General features: G+C 43.4%; 1 protein-coding gene across 2 annotated transcripts in view; it reads left to right on the plus strand.

Moving 5' to 3' along the window:
* The window catches only part of MSH3 (mutS homolog 3), an 89,485-nt gene that overhangs the window by 22,002 nt on the left and 51,945 nt on the right, over positions 1 to 15,538 (plus strand). For both annotated transcript variants that reach the window (XM_082301435.1, XM_082301436.1), the window contains exons 9-10: positions 10,260 to 10,372; positions 12,146 to 12,260. In XM_082301435.1, coding sequence (XP_082157561.1) covers positions 10,260 to 10,372; positions 12,146 to 12,260 — 228 coding nt within the window. The remainder of the gene's footprint in view (positions 1 to 10,259; positions 10,373 to 12,145; positions 12,261 to 15,538) is intronic.

The following is a 15,538-nucleotide window of genomic DNA, read 5'->3' on the forward strand; positions in this document are numbered from 1 at the left end:
CTTCATCGTGCACCTCTCACCAGAGTCTGCTCTGGGCTTTTCTGAATGCCCCCTTGGGTGGTAGAAGATGCCCTCTTAACTTTTTCCATGCCAAATGAATTCAGTTTCCTTAGTCTGTCCTCATCTGACATATGCTATAGCCCCCTAATAATGGAATGCAATCCCCACACTGTTTTTCTTCTGCTGTGCAGCCTGAGTGAATGCATTCTCCACATTTTTTTCTAATGTTGGCTAATACCCAGAGGAGCAAGTATCCAGAATTTTCAGGTTTCGATATAGATCAGGTACTTATTTTGAATATAGTTAATTATCATAGATATTAATTCAGAATATCAAGTCTTGTGCAGAAATATCTGGATAAAATTATCAAAATTCTGAAGACATCTTTTGGATTTTTTTCTCCTTTTTATTATAACTTCTTAGAATAAACAGAGAATTAAAGAACAATTGCAGGTCTTCTGCCTGAGTGCCACGTGTAATAACCTACCAGCATAGTTTGAAAACATAGTAATGTATATACTTTCCTTCCATGCTTAAATTAAACTGTGGTATTATGGGCTAGTTTTGATTTTATTTTTTTCTGATTAATCCATTTGGTCTGTAACCTTACATGATGCCTGAGTATTAATCAAGAGGATTCAGTGGGGTGGATTTTTATTCTTAGTAGTTTTGTTTGGCTTTTGTGGTTTTTGTTAGTTTGGGTCAGGACGTGGCTGCCTGCAGTGCAGACAGGACATGCAGAGAGGTTCCTGGAGGCCTTGCAGCTCCTCCATCCCCTGTGACGCTGTGTGCAGAGTACAGCCATCTGCTCCCTGGCCTTCTCCCTCCTCCAGGCCTTTCCTGGGGACTCTGTGCCCTGTGGCCCTCAGGACAGCGCTCCAGCCCAGCCAGTGGCTCTCCTGGGCTTGCTGTAGCTCTTCTGTTCTGAGCCTCTCTCACAGGAAGCTGAAAACCAAGCAGTGGGCACTCCCTGTCTGCAGTCCAAAGGAAGGTGTGTGAGAGCCTGGACAGCAGCTGGATCCCCTCTTGAGAGCCATGAACCTGAATCATTTCAGTGCAGTGATGGGTGGAAAATCCAGGTGTGGCCTTCCTGCTTGCAGAGGCAGCATGCTTTCTCTGTGAGATCTGTACTGGATGTTCAGTGCTCCTTGTGAATTTCTACAGCAATTCTTATGCTGATTAAAGAACAGGAATTAAGTTTCTGACAGTTCTTGGCAGGTAGAGTAGTGGTAGCAGTGTGGGAGGTTAGCTCAGACTGATTTAAAACAGAGACATGGATGGACTCTGTCACATCTCAGTTATTTCTTATATAATCATTGGGAATGATGTTTCATAAGCTGATGGTGGCTTCCATTCAGCTTCCTGTTGATGTTATCAGTCTGTGCTTGTAGAATATCCCTTTACCAATTGCCTGGGCAAACGTGATTCCTGCTTCAGCAGTAATCCTGTATCACAGAATCCCAGCACACCTGGGGTTGGAAGGCACCTCTGGAGCTCACCCAGCCCAAGCCCCTGCCCAGCCCCAGGCAGGGTCCCCTGGAGCAGTGGCACAGGAACGTGTCCAGCTGGCCTGGGGATGTCTCCAGAGAGGGACACTCCAGGCCCTCCCTGGGCAGCTGTTCCAGGCCTCTGCCCCTCCATGGACACAAGCTCTTCCTCCTGCTGGGCTGGAGCTTGGTGTGGTTTATTTTATGGCCACTGCTCCCCACCCTGTCCCTGGCAGCACGGAACAGAGCCTGGCACCATCCTCTGGCAGCCTCGGAGGTGTTTGTATGGATTGATGGGATCCCCTCTCAGCCTTCCCTTCTCCGGCCTGGCCAGGCCCGGCTCCCGCAGTCTCTGCTCATCCCAGAGCTGCTCCAGACTCCAGATCACCTCTCTGGCCTCCACTGGACCCTGACCAGCAGCTCCATTGTGGATTTTCTGTGGCTGATACATTCCGCAGCATTCAGCTTTGTTTTGGGGTTCTCTTTAATCCTGTGGAGAAGTAATTAAGTTGAATTTAAGATTCTCTCCAGAAGTATGTTGCGTTGTAGCCATCTGCTTTAAATTTTTAATTAAACAGCCTCACCTAGGAGACGCTTTTGTCTTGTTGGACAAAGCACTGTGTGTTTTGCATATGTGTGTGTATGACCCACATAACTTCCAGTGTTTTGAGGGCCAGTGCTATTTCAGATCTGTTGAAATTAAAATGCTTTGGAGATTTTTGTGCTCACACACAGCATGAGGGAAGGGGAGATAATTAGAATAGCTGGGAAATACTGTTAAGCATTGAGCTTGGCTTTCTTCAAGCTGAATTTAGACTGTTACTTCTGCTGCTAGAGAAGATGTGTCTTTGAATAAGATGTTTTCTACTGAATGTTTCCTCCATCAGCTTGGTGCTAGAGAAAGGTTGTGATGGTGAGTGTTGATGACAGTAGGCAGTGATTTGACAGAAGCACAATGGTTACGACTTCATTGCGAGATCTGGGAAGCCTTTGTAGGTGGAAAGCCTTTGCAAAAATATTTTAAGAGAGACAAGAGAAAAGTGCTTTGTGCTCAGAAGTTTTTGCTGTTGAAAATGAGAACGATTTGTGTTCCTGTCAGTCAGGACAAGTATGATCAGACAACACGTGTCCTTGTGAAACACAGAGCTGTGCATTCACTTTGGGAAGGTGTGTGATACGCTGATGGAGCTGTGGGGTTCTTAAGAGGTGGTAGAAATGCTGCTGTTTAGAACGAGGTGATAGTCCACAGTTTTGTATTAGAGTTTCAAAACTAGTTCTTTCCAAGCTATTCTGTCATCTTTTTCTTTGCTCTGCCTGTCCAGACGTTTTTGGTTTCTTTTAGTCACACTATTCTTACTGTTTAATTTATTGGTTATACTTCTGAGGCACCTGAAAGTTTTTTTTTTTCCCTCCTAAATGATGCAAGGTAAGGTGGTAATATTTTTTGGTTATATAATGTGTAGTACTCAGCTTTTCTGTCTGCCAACCTATTGTCTGGTGGTGTAGACTTGCTTTTAGAAGGCCCTTTTGGGGCTTCTAAAAGGTTTGGTAATTCAAAAAGAAATTAAAACAGTATTGAGTGGCTGCTGTACCAGATGTTTTTGTGGGCAGTGTCCTGGCATGTGGCTGTGCCAGCAGGGAGCTGTGCCACTGTCCCTGCTGCTCTGGCAGCCCAGGCTGCAGCTCCAGCCCGCTGCAGCTTTCTGTGGTGCTGCATTGCCAGATTCACTTGGGCCTGACCTGGGGCTGGCTCTGCTCCTCCAGCACCTCTGTCCCTGCAGGGACAGGCGCTTGTACCTCAGGGAGGTCACCTTGCTGGAGCCCTGCCCACCCGGGGGCTGCACAGCTGCACCCCAGTGCTCTCTCTGGGGTGCCTGGCTCTGCTCCTGTGGTCCTCGCTGACCATCACAGTCAAGTTGTTAAGGAAAGAAAACAGAGAAACCTGGAGGCGCAGGAGGCAGCAGGGCTGGACGGTGGAGATCTCTGAGGAGTGAGTCTTCTCCCCTTGCAGTCTTGCAGTGAGCCACTGCAAATAGTGAAATAAAGCTTCTGGCCATAGAGAGGGCTGGAACAGGACTGTGCTGCAATCCTGAGACAATAAGCCAGTGCTCCTAAAACTGTCTGGTGACAACCTTCTGTATTTTCCCATAATGACTGCTCTGGTCCTGTCACCGTCACCATCTTTTCACTTTGCTGTTGCTGAGTTATTTAACCGTGCTAAGCCAGCAAGAAGTTGTGTTTTCTTCCTCCCACCATGAATTTTTTCTGGCACAGAATGCTCCCATTGCTTGGTGCAGGGTCAGGGAGGCTCTACAGCCATTGCAGAGGAAGCAGTGGGGATAGGAAGAGTGGTGCTATGGCAGTCAGTAGGTGCAGTGGTGTGGACATGCACACAGCTGCAGCTGCTAAGCAATTGAGACCAGACACAATGGTAAGAGCTAGTGTTGAATTAAATGAGTAATTACTTCCTTTTTATAAAGTTTGCTTGTCCAGCTGTACATTGTGTGAAATTTAAGACCCACACTGAAAGTAAATACAGAAAATGACCCTATCTGATGGGAAAGAACACAGGTAATGAACATTTTATTTACTACTTGGCAAAAACTTGGGAAACACAAGCATATGAAATGCTCCATCCTTGAGGACAAAAAGAGGGAGAGGGGGGCTTGGAATTAGAAAACGATCCCAAAAGCACAGTGTAGGGCTCATGTTTCATGGTCTGTCAGCGAGGTACAACAAAGAGAGCTGGGGAGGAGCCTTCCACGCCTGATTTTATGATATACAGCATACATGTGGAGTTTCATTCGTCACCAGTGCATTTTTCATCTTTGTTGTATAGATACACATACGTAGAAAGACTTGGATTTGCCCATAGGGATAATCCCAAGATGTTGTGAGCAAATGATTGGCTCTGTGTCCTCACTCCCTCCTCACTCCCACTTGGATTCAGAAACAGCTATTTTTCCTCGGTGGGGTTTAACAGAAAGAGCATTACTGCATGCAATATGACAGCTATTAGGTTTGCCTGTGTTTTGTTTTGTGATGTTCTTGTTGCCTTTGTTTGTTTGTTTGTGGTTGGTTGGATTTTGTTGCTATTTGATTTTTTCCATTGCTGTTGGTTTGGTTTTGATTTGGTTTGGTATGGTTTTTTTTGTTTTGTTTAATTTGTCTGAAGCCCTGCAAGAAGAGCAATTTTTGCTGTTTGGCATAATCCTGAATGGAGGAACCACTGATTTTGGGGACAAACTTGTGCAGCTCGTTTACCAGGCTGTCAGTAGCACATCTCTGTTGGGGTGCAGGTGGAGGTGCATGTGATGGTCCACGTGGGACAATCACATTGCAGATTGGTCCAGGCTCCTGATGGCACCAAAGCAGTGTGAGCTGCATCCTCCCAGCATCATGTTCTGTATAGCGCCTGCAAAACACAGAGGAAAGTCATTGTAGCTGAGGTGTGGTGAGATACTGTGCTGGCTCTGAGGAGCTGTGATCTGATGCCTGCACAAGGCACTGCAGTGTCCTCTAAGTAGTGCTGGTCACTGCATGGGGCCTGCTCTGTGCTGTCACTTTGCAGCAAACTCTACATGCTTGGGATATTGAATGGAAAGAACTTCTTCATTAGAGGTTAGGGCTTTGTTTATCCCTCCATGTGTTTGTTCACAGCCGTACATGATGGAGAAAATGGGTGCTTTTTAGGTAATTTCTCTGCCACGTTTAGAGTCAGGTTTTCTAACACTGCTTGCGGCCACGTCAGCCTCACAGCACATTTGAGTGGGCTGGGGTTTCCTCTCTGGCACTGCCTTTGTGAGTGGTGCCTGGAGCAGCAGGGCAGTGCTGAGCTGATGGAGCTGTGCAGAGCACTCACCTCATTTCCACAGGGAGCCCCTGAGTGCTGCTCTCCAGCCTGTGTGGGCCCGTTCTGTAAGAGCACTTCCCTGTGAATCATGCTGTGCAGATCAGCTGTGAGGACGTGTGAAACAGTGTGAAATAACCTCCCTGAGATCAAGCAGGTACAGGATCTGCGTCTTCTCTGTCCACAGAATCCGCTCCTCTGCACTTGAGGGAAATTAAATTGATGTGGTGGGAGTGTCTTTTTTCAGTGTTGACTGTTGCTCATCCTGGATTTTCCTAGGTGCTAAGAAATAGTTTCCTAGCACTTCTTGATCTCTTCTACTTTCTGAGACATGAGTGCAGTGTGTCTCATCCCATTCTTCAGACAGGCAGATGGAAGGAGCCTGAAGAAGATTTGTGTCTATTTGTGGATGCGGAAACTGCTGCAGTACAACTGTGCTTGTGTTTTGTCCCGTGCTGCCTAATTCTGCCCTCACAGAAGGGATGCAGTGTCATACAGAGCCTGCACAGCCCTCTGCCCTTTGCTTTTCTCATAACCTCCTTCCTTCATTTCTTTGGCAGCTCCTGCCTCTGAGTTCCTAAAGCTAAAAGAATGTTTCCTTCAAATTCCTGAGTTCCAGGCTTGTCAGTGTGGTTGGAGTTCTTTTCAGATGTAGTTCTTCCTGAGAAAATCAGAAAATGTGTTGAGAAGTGTTGGTAGTTTGGACAGAAAATGGCAAGCAAGGAGTTTTCCTCAAGTTTTTCTCTGTGTGTGTATATCTGTATGTAAGATACATATGCATGTAAGTAGATATACATGTATGTGTATACGGATATTTTAAAGAGTGTCAGGGTTGCTTCTGGGCTTTTCAGCAGCTTCTGACATTCAGGAAGGGTTTGGGATGGAGCATTTTGGAAGCTGGAGGTCCCGTGGGGTGATCTGTGCTATATAACGTAACATCCATGTGGTGATTTTTTGGTTTTCATGGACAGCAGTGATTTGTATCAGCTACTCAGAGAAGGTGACTGTGCTGCTTTCTTGCAACAGCAGTCTCCATCTCTGGCATCTGAAGGCTGCTCAGAGCAAATGTGGGGAAGTACTTGACTCTGACAGGAGAAAAAGCTGTGCTTCTAAAAATGTGCGTGCTTGGTGCCAAAAGAACAACTGCTTGAAAATGTCCTTCGGGCTTTGCAAGAGAGGCTGCTGGAGCTCCATGCCAGGATTCACCAAAAAAGGAGGGGGGTGGTTGTTCTCCAATCCCACAGACACACTCAGCCCCCGAGCTAAGAGTGGCTGGATAACAAAGGTAACACAGTGATGACAAGTAAAGGAAATGCAATTTCTGCCAAGCATATTGGTAAGGGAAGGTGACATGATGTGCTTGGGTTTCTGAAAGGACTAATACATTCAGGTTGCCTTGCCCTGCTGGGCAGTGCTGGCATTTTTTCCCTGCAGTGACACACTGGTCATCCCAGCAGAATAAACTATGAGAAATGCAGAGAAAAGATCAGTTTAAATAAATTGTATAGGAAAAATTTAAATAAATTATTTGTGCTTAACGGATCTGTGCTTAGCATCAGAAGAAAAAATTGCATCCTAAATTTTAGGAGCAGACACCTTCCCACATTCTGCATCATTGATGTCCTTGTGTTGTGATACAGGGCTGTACACTGAAATTTTGGTCCATGCCCCCCTGCATTTGAATGCCCTAAAGCATAATGGGCGTGGCAGGATAGTAGCTGAAAGATAAAATTCTGCAGTTACTTGTTTTCCTTAGGAGGACTTCCTGAGCTTTAAGAAAACTCAGTTTGGACGTGTCTGTTTTGCAGTGAGTCTTTATTCACGTTATGCCTGTTTATTGTGAATTGAAGAGCAGCAGTGAGGTGATTCCTGCTTCATTCAGCAAACTGCAGTTAGCTCTCCTGCTTAAAGCAAGCTCATTCTCAGTAAAAGATTTTATTATGTTTTAGATATCTTGAGTCAGTTTCAGTAAATTAGTTTTGTGTTGTTTTCTTTTAGCTTCTAGCATTTTTATAAATGTTTTTCTTAAGAGACTTACCCATCCAAACTGAGAGATCTCTTTCAATTATTTTTCCTATGCACTTGGTAAACAATGAATTTTAAGTGGATGCATTGGATTGTCAGATAAGTAGAGGAAATAAACGCAGCAGTGCTGGTCCTTTTTCACTTTGCCAGCAGGGTGACTGATAGATTAGTCCCTCTGGTAACAGAATCATAGAACAGTGTAGGTTAGGACGTGCATGTCACATTATTACATGATTACTCTCTGTGTGTAACTGTGTGTTTTAGCATCCCATCCTTTATGCATCTGTCTGTGGTTGCACTGTGGTTTCAGATCCTTGGCTGTGGGTGATGGTCATCTCCTTGAGCAACTTTAGTACTCATCTTGTGAGGAGGAACAGCTCTGCATCAAATCCCAGCGTGCGGGAGGAGCAGGGATTCTGATGAGGGGCACTGCGGGTCCTTCTGTACCCTCAGCTGGCAGCTGGAACCCCCAAAGCTCCCTGGTCACTTAGTGTCCAGTTCAGGAGGTGCAGAAGGACTGGGCAGGGGAGGTGAGGGACCCTTGAGAGGTTGAGTTGATCTCTGAGGAGCCTTGTCATGCCAGGGACTGAGAGCATGGCTTGTTTTCAGGGAGCTGGGAGGGTATCAGGGAGGCACGAGATGAGTTGAACTGCAGCTCATTTGGGGGCTCTGACAAGAGTGATGTTTACAGAAGTTGATGGCAAATTGACTTGTGATTTAAATAGGCACTGGTAGCTGGAGAGATAAAATAAACATCGACATATCAGCCTGCCTGTAATCAGGAAGATGGCCTTTGGGTGATCATCTTGCTGCACAAAGGACACACATGAAAACCTGCTGCTGCAAGCTTTGTTTTTATACATCTTGATAATAGTTTAGTTTTTTCCACACATGGAATCTGTAGCTTCCCATTTTTCACTTTATCTAGAATATCAGGTGCATACTCTTCGATAGTCAGAATGTCATACATATATTTGATGTTGCTGTATCTAGAATACAAATATTAAAATATTTGAAGATCTTTGCAGATCACTGAGTTAATAATTTTAAATTAATGAATAATTTTAAATGTTTCCCATTCATAGAGCTGACAAAGAAAAATACTGTAAGACATTCCTCAACCTATATTGATTGTAACTATCATATTCCAGAGTTTATGCTCAGGAGTTGGATAAATTTGGTTATAAAAGGGAATAAAATCACAAATACATTAAGGAAAACAACACCAATTGATGTTTAAACTTAAGAAAACAAGCAGGTGTGGCATGAACCATCCAGTGAAACACACCCCAAAGCCTTCCTTTTTGACTTTTCATTCTAAAAATTAGCTCTGCAGACCTTGTTAAGCCTTGCTTTTCTGTAGCCATTGCTATGAAAACATAAAGAGGTAGAAATTAAAAATAAAATCTTCGTTTAAAAATATTTCTCTAAGTCCTTACAGATGGTCAGCAGAAGGGCCCTTCTGTCTTTTAAGGCTGACTCAAAGGTTTGTGCTCTGCTGACCTCTACGTACCATACATCACATCACGAGCAGTGTAGTGCTGAAGGGATGTTTTTGCACAAGGCTGCAGTGAAGCACATGCTAATTCAGCAAAAGGGCTGAAATGTGGTAGAGCAGATGATTGGTGAGGGTTGGAGCGAGTGCAGAAAGGCAAGGAAGAAAACAGCTGCTTGGTGTTGGTATTTTCCTTTGCTTTAAGAATGGTTGCTCATTCTGAGAAGGGCTGGGGAGAGGGGACTCCCAGAGAGTATAAAGACTGGAAAATTAATTGGATCAGTCAGGTAAAACGAAGGCAGGGAGAAGATCACTGAGCATGTCCTGGTTAGTTTGACACAGGTTGTGGAAATTAACTCTCATTTTTAAGAGCTGGGCCCCAGAGATATGTTGTTCCGTTCAGGTGGGAGTATGTTGAATGTAAGGCAGAAAATCTGTCTGTTTTTTCCTGTGAAGCTGAAAAGCCCTGCAAAACGGGTATTGATTAATCTCCATGCTGTAATAGCTACACAGCCCCTCTCACTGGTGTAATTCCAGGCTTCTCAAAGCACTTGGTTAATTCACATCCCGTGGGGGTTTGAGAGTGAAAACACTGAGGCTGAGTAGGTTTTGTGTGTGTCTTTTTCCTGGAGCTTTCTCCTGGCCCCTGGTTCACGCTGTAGCTGTGTAACTGTGCTCCAGGGTGGCTGAGGCACCCTGTGTTCTTCTTGTGCTTTTTTAACCAGCATATCTGTTTAATGCTTATTAACAGCTGTGCAAATTGAAATGGTAAAGCAGCATCCAATCTTAATTTCAGCAACCCATTAGGAAAAGCAGCCAGTGTAGAAATGCTGCATCTTGTACAGTTTGCTATGTTTGCTGCTGTTGTTAAACTGGGAGGAACTGCTGATATGCTGGCAGGAGTTGGTTATCAGTAATAACATCCTTGACTGGCTTGACTGCACAAAACCTAAAAGAAATCCAGCCCTTCAGTTCTACAGCATGGAACAAAGTCTTCCAAGACAAAGGATAATTAAATATGGTGACAGATAGCATAGGAGAATAGCTTGATCATCAGAAGCCTTTAAGAAGAGATAAGGCAAATACTTGTTAGGATTGGTGAAGGCATGTTTGCTCTACCTTGCAGGTGTGCTAGACCACGTCTTGCAGTCTCTTTTGGGTGGGCTTGCTGCTGTTTGGGTTTGCTTTGTTTGCACTTTTACAGAGGTTGGAAGAAACACTTAAAAAAACACACCACACTTGGAAATGTTCTCAACCCACTTTAATAGCTCATCTCTTCATTCTTTACCCGTTCAACTCTTAACAAAGCAAAGACAAAGGAGAGTGCACCTTTGCAACCTCCTTCAGTGTTCTTCATGGAGGGAACGTAAAAAACTGAATGTCAAATATTTTTTCTTTGCAGGTTACAGGATGACAGAATTAGGATAGAAAGGATGGAAAACCTCAATTTTGAGTACAGCCATGCTTTCCAGAGGGTTACTGACTTCTATGCAAAAGAAGTGCCTGGTACTACAGGTATGTAATTCAGATTTTTATGCAAAATAAGTGCCTGACATTACAGGTCTTTTATTCCAAATATCTTTGAATCATGCATCCTATTAGCCTTTACATCCGTGCAGGCTTTTGGCCACCTCTGCTTAATTTTTGCACAGTGGGATTTTATTTTGAGCTTGGAGGAAAAGGAACGTTATTTAAATAGAAATGAATACAGGCCAACCATTACTTTTTTTCGTAACTTGAAGGTGTGTGTTTAGACAGTTTTAAATTTGAAGATATATAGCAGCTGAGGGGGATTACTCAGCATCTGAAATGTTTCTTCAAGTTCACAGAATCCCAGGATATCTAGGGCTGAAATAGTTCTCTGGAGATCATCCAGCCCAAGCCCCCAACCCCAGCCAGGGTCCCCTGGAACCTTTGTCTGGGGGGTTTGGGATGTCTCCAGAGGGGGACACTCCAGGCCCTCCCTGGGCAGCTGTTCCAGGCCTCTGCCCCTCCATGGACACAAGCTCTTCCTCCTGCTGGGCTGGAGCTTGGTGTGGTTTATTTTATGGCCACTGCTCCCCATCCTGTCACAGGACACCATTGAAGAGAGTCTGGCACCATCCTTTGACAACCCTTTGAGGTATTTCTATGGATTGACGAGATCCCCTCTAAGTCTTCTCTTCTTTAGACTAAACAGGCTCAGCTCCCAGTCTCTCCTCATAAGAGATGCTCCAGCCTCTTATCATCTTTATGTCCTCTGCTGGACCCTCTGCAGCAACTCATTGTCTTTCTGGAAGTATGGAGCCCAGAACTGAACACAGCATTCCAGATGTAGCCTCACCTGGCCAGGCCAGAGGGGCAGGATCCCCTCCCTGACCTGTTGGCTGTACTCTTCCTGATGCACTCCAGGATCCCACTGGCCCTCCTGGCCCCTAGGGGCACTCTGTCAGCTCACAGTGAACTTGTCATTCACCAGTACCCCCATGTCCTTCTCCACAGAGCTGGTCTCTTGTAGGTCATTCCCAATCTGTTCTGGTACTTGGGGTTATTCCTCCCTTGGTGCAGGACCTGTACTTGCCCTTGTTGAACTTCATTAGGTTTCTCTCTGCCCAGCTCTCTCAAGCACAGTGTCCCCTTGGTGAATCCCTGCTGGCCACTCCTGATGACCTTTCCTTCTGCATGCTTAGTGATGACCTCCAGAGCCACCTGTCCCTTCACCTTTCCAGGGATGGAGGTGCCTGGCTGGGCATTTCCTGGGTCCTCCTTCTTGTCCCTTTGAAGATAGGAGTAACATTCTTGTTACTAAGTTCTAAAGTTCTTGTATGTGTTCTCTGAGAACAGGAGGACATCCCCAGAAAAACTGAACTGCGTGGGTTTTTAAAAATGCCAGTTTATGTTGTGGTGTTGTGGAGTGAGTTCTTGTGTTGTTGCAGCTGGAAGAGGCACTGTAGTAGAGCACTGAGCACAGAAATGGAGATGTCAGAATTCCATTCTTAGTTTGTATCTTTAGAAGTTTGTTATGCCAACAGTTAATCATTTTTATGAAGAAAAACCCATGGAGTCAAATGTTTTCTGTTTCGTAATGTGTTTACACTGTGGCAATGTTCTGCATTATTTGGAACCATAAGTGTTATTTTGGAGCCTTGCTCTGAGTTGGTTTACGGATCTCATAAGGCACTTTACATACATCACAGATTTCTATCAGAATAAATTGAAAAGCAGATTATGCTTTTTCTACAATATATTAGTAACAGACAGTGAGTTAACCAGAATGTAAGCATTTAACAAGAAGAATTTTTTTTTTAGGTCCTCAAAAACTATCTGTAATACTAAGCTTGGATAAGCCTGTTATTTGCTCTCTGGCAGCAGTAATTGCATATCTCAAAGAATTTAATTTGGAAAAGATGCTTTACAATCCAAGGTAAGTTGCCTTATATAAACTTCCAATTCAAAGCACCACTTCTTGCAAGTTTTAGCAGACAATGTCCCTGATTGTAATGAAAAACCTGCTAGTGATAAACATAGTCTTTGTAAAAATTACACCTTACATGTGATTTCCTAATCAGAACTGAAAGAATCAAGTGGTTTCTTTGAGTGGTGTTTCATGAAAATGTTTATGAAGTATGTTTGTGTAGACATTACTGTTAGTGATGTGAATGAGCATGTACTACTGCCAAGTGTTACTGAGAACAAACAAGGTGCAAAAACTGGTAGATACCAGGGAGAAAACTTTTAAGCATGTTTGTATCAGCTGTCACATCTCAACCTCAGTTTTACTGTGTAACCAACATGTAGGGCTTTTTTTGGGCAGCTTTAAAAAAAAATAAATTGCTGTTGCAACTTAGCTTTGCAGATGTCGTTGCAGTTTGCCAGCAGCGTGTAAATAATGTTTCCTTTCTAAAGCTCTGGAGGCAGGTATAAACTAGCATGTTGTAATGCTCAGGCAGTACTCAGCAGATCTGCTTGAGATGTTGAATCGAGGTATCAGTTTTAAAGAAAACGGGCATTTAATGCATCCTGGCTTTCTGGAAAATCCCTTGGCTGGACTCAGTGGTAAGTAGGAGTGGGGAGAAGGATCATGACAAAAACTGTCGCTAGACCACCACCATTTGTGCAAAGTTACTGCAAAACCACACAGACATGGATATAATCTTGTCACCTCTTAAGTAATCCCAACCCTTGGGTTTATTAGATATGCTCAGATGAGTACTCAAGATTTGTGACAGGATTATGCAGGTGGAATCAAATGAAAATGGAAAGGTGTCGCTGCTAAAGCTTCTCATATCCTGTTCTGCACAAGTATAAAACATTGCTGTCCTACCTGGCTTAGCTTTGAAGATATCATTGAGGCCTATTAAATAAAACAGCTTTATCTGTCGTGGATCCTCTGTAAAATATTCTCCCAGTTGTCTCAGTATTCCTCTGTCCCATAAGTAGGCAGGATTTCATAAAGTCAGTCTGGCTGCAGACTGGAAACTTAGAAATATGTCATGTCATTTGTAGACCATTCACATGTGGTATGAGATTCTGAGAGTTTGAAGCCTAATTTTGAAGGGCTCCCTACATTGCCAGTTTAGATTACCAGCTGCATTTAAAAAATCCACTGCTGGTGGCAGCTTTAAACACTTTTTAAACACTTTTTCAGGTGTCCACTAAAACATTTGGGAATTATACATGTATTCTGAATTTTGGGATGGATTTTTTTCCTTAGGTTGCTCTTCTTTCCAAGCTGTATTTAAATGTTAACAAAAAATTTGATGTGCATACAGACCTAATGAGGAGAGAATTCCTGTGGCATCTCCCCTGCTGATCCCTCAAGGGGTGTGCTGATCTGTGTGTTCCAGCCCTGTGGTGTGCCTGATTATCCTCTTTGACTGCCTTTTTTTGTTATTTATTTATTTTTTTTAATATGCTGGCATAGGTGGAGAAACCTTGTAGAGTTTCTGAGGAAGAAAATGAGTTCCAAGAAAATGCCATTTCGTGGTCAGCTCGTGGGTCACTGCTGTCACAATGGCCTGTGTGCAATCACACGGGAGGTGAATGTTCTTTCAGCTGGAGAAAATGTGAAATCCATCTTTTATGTAGAAGTAATTCAGTAGCAGAGGACAAATGTAATTATGTGGAGGCTTCTGTAGCAGCAGTCAGTCACATTTGTAACAGCTGCATCCTAAAATCAAGTACATTATAGACTGGGAAGGAAAACTAAATCTTGGCATCGACATTTGCCTGCTGAAGGTTGCTCTAATGGATTTCTGGGTAATGTGTGAGCATCTGAGTGAAAAGGCAAAGAAATATTTAATATTTTGGTGATGTTCTGTGGAGAAATAAAATAACATTTTTTGAGATAACTTGTGGTCAGGAGCTTGGATCCTGCTGTGTTTATTTCTAAAGCCTTTATGCTCTGGCTACCCAGTATTGAGTTCCACTTGCTGTTTGTAGTGTGTCATGGGCATCAACAAAGTGAGCCAAATATTGAGGCAAACTCAACTTCAGTATTTTCCTAATGCCAGTGAAATGCTATCTAAATACTGAAAACTGAAAGACTTTTAAGCAAATTATGTCAGGCTCATGAATCTCCTCAATTAGGAAATAGAAGAGAAAGAACTTCCATTGCAGTGTCAAGTAACTTAAAATTCCTTGAAGAATTCAGGTCACTGAGCATGTACAGATGAGTCAGAGAGCATGAGGATGGAGCTGTGAGGTAGTTTTCAGTCTGTTAATGTGTCACAGAGCTGGATGAAGAAGACCTGTTTGATAGGAAGAATGACAGAAGAATTCATTGCACCTCTGTACCGCCTTTGGACAAACACTCTTCTCCCAACTGGAAACAAGTTCCATTTCAGTTTAGTAGGAAGAGTAATGAAATATCATATAAATCAAGGAATCCTCATTGGTGGGGGGAAACAGGTTTTGCTCTAATATGTAGATGAAGCTTTTAAATCTACTTTTAAGATCCTAAAAACATCAAAATATTGCACAGAAATAAAGATTTCTACCACTGCAGGACTCGAAGGTATGGCTAGGCTGCTTTAGAGTTCCAGCAGCAAGTAAAAATAGATTTAATAATGAATGGCACAAGTTTTTGTGAATCAATGTGTTCTAATACCTTTACATACGGAGAGACCTTTATTAAAGGCTTTTGTCAAGAAGTTGGTACACATCTAGGAGAGGTTTTCAAGCAGATTCGAGTACCCAGTTTTGTTTGAAAAATCATTATTTGCATAGCAGTTGCTGAAGAAAGTGTCTTGGTGTGTTTCAGTTTTACCTCTGTGTTTTCCAGCGTGTTGGATATGGAAGAGAGAGACTTTGTAGATAGGTGAACTTAAAGAAATGCAGGAAATAATACACAAAACAAAAAGGGATTCAGGTCAGAAGTTCTAGCCCTGTGGAAATACTCACTAATGACTTTAAACCTGGTTAATTAGAGTCTGGGCTTGACATCCTTTGCTACACAGATTGTGGTAAATGTCTTTGGTATGAAGCCTAAAGAAAACATAAAGAAAACTAATGCTCCTGAAAAATGGAGGGACTTGTTTTTACTTCTTAAAGCTTTTAGGGATTCCTGCATTTCTTGTCTGTGTAAGTTCATTCTGTGGTTTATTCAGCCCTAGGGATCTAAAAGACAGCATCTCTAGAGGTCTGTAAAAGGTAATTGAGCAAAGAAATTCTGTTGCTTTCAGGGTGCCTTGCAGCTTCACT

Source organism: Coloeus monedula (genome assembly GCF_965178545.1).
Source record: "Coloeus monedula genome assembly, chromosome: Z".
In the NCBI taxonomy this organism is placed as follows: Eukaryota; Metazoa; Chordata; class Aves; order Passeriformes; family Corvidae; genus Coloeus; species Coloeus monedula.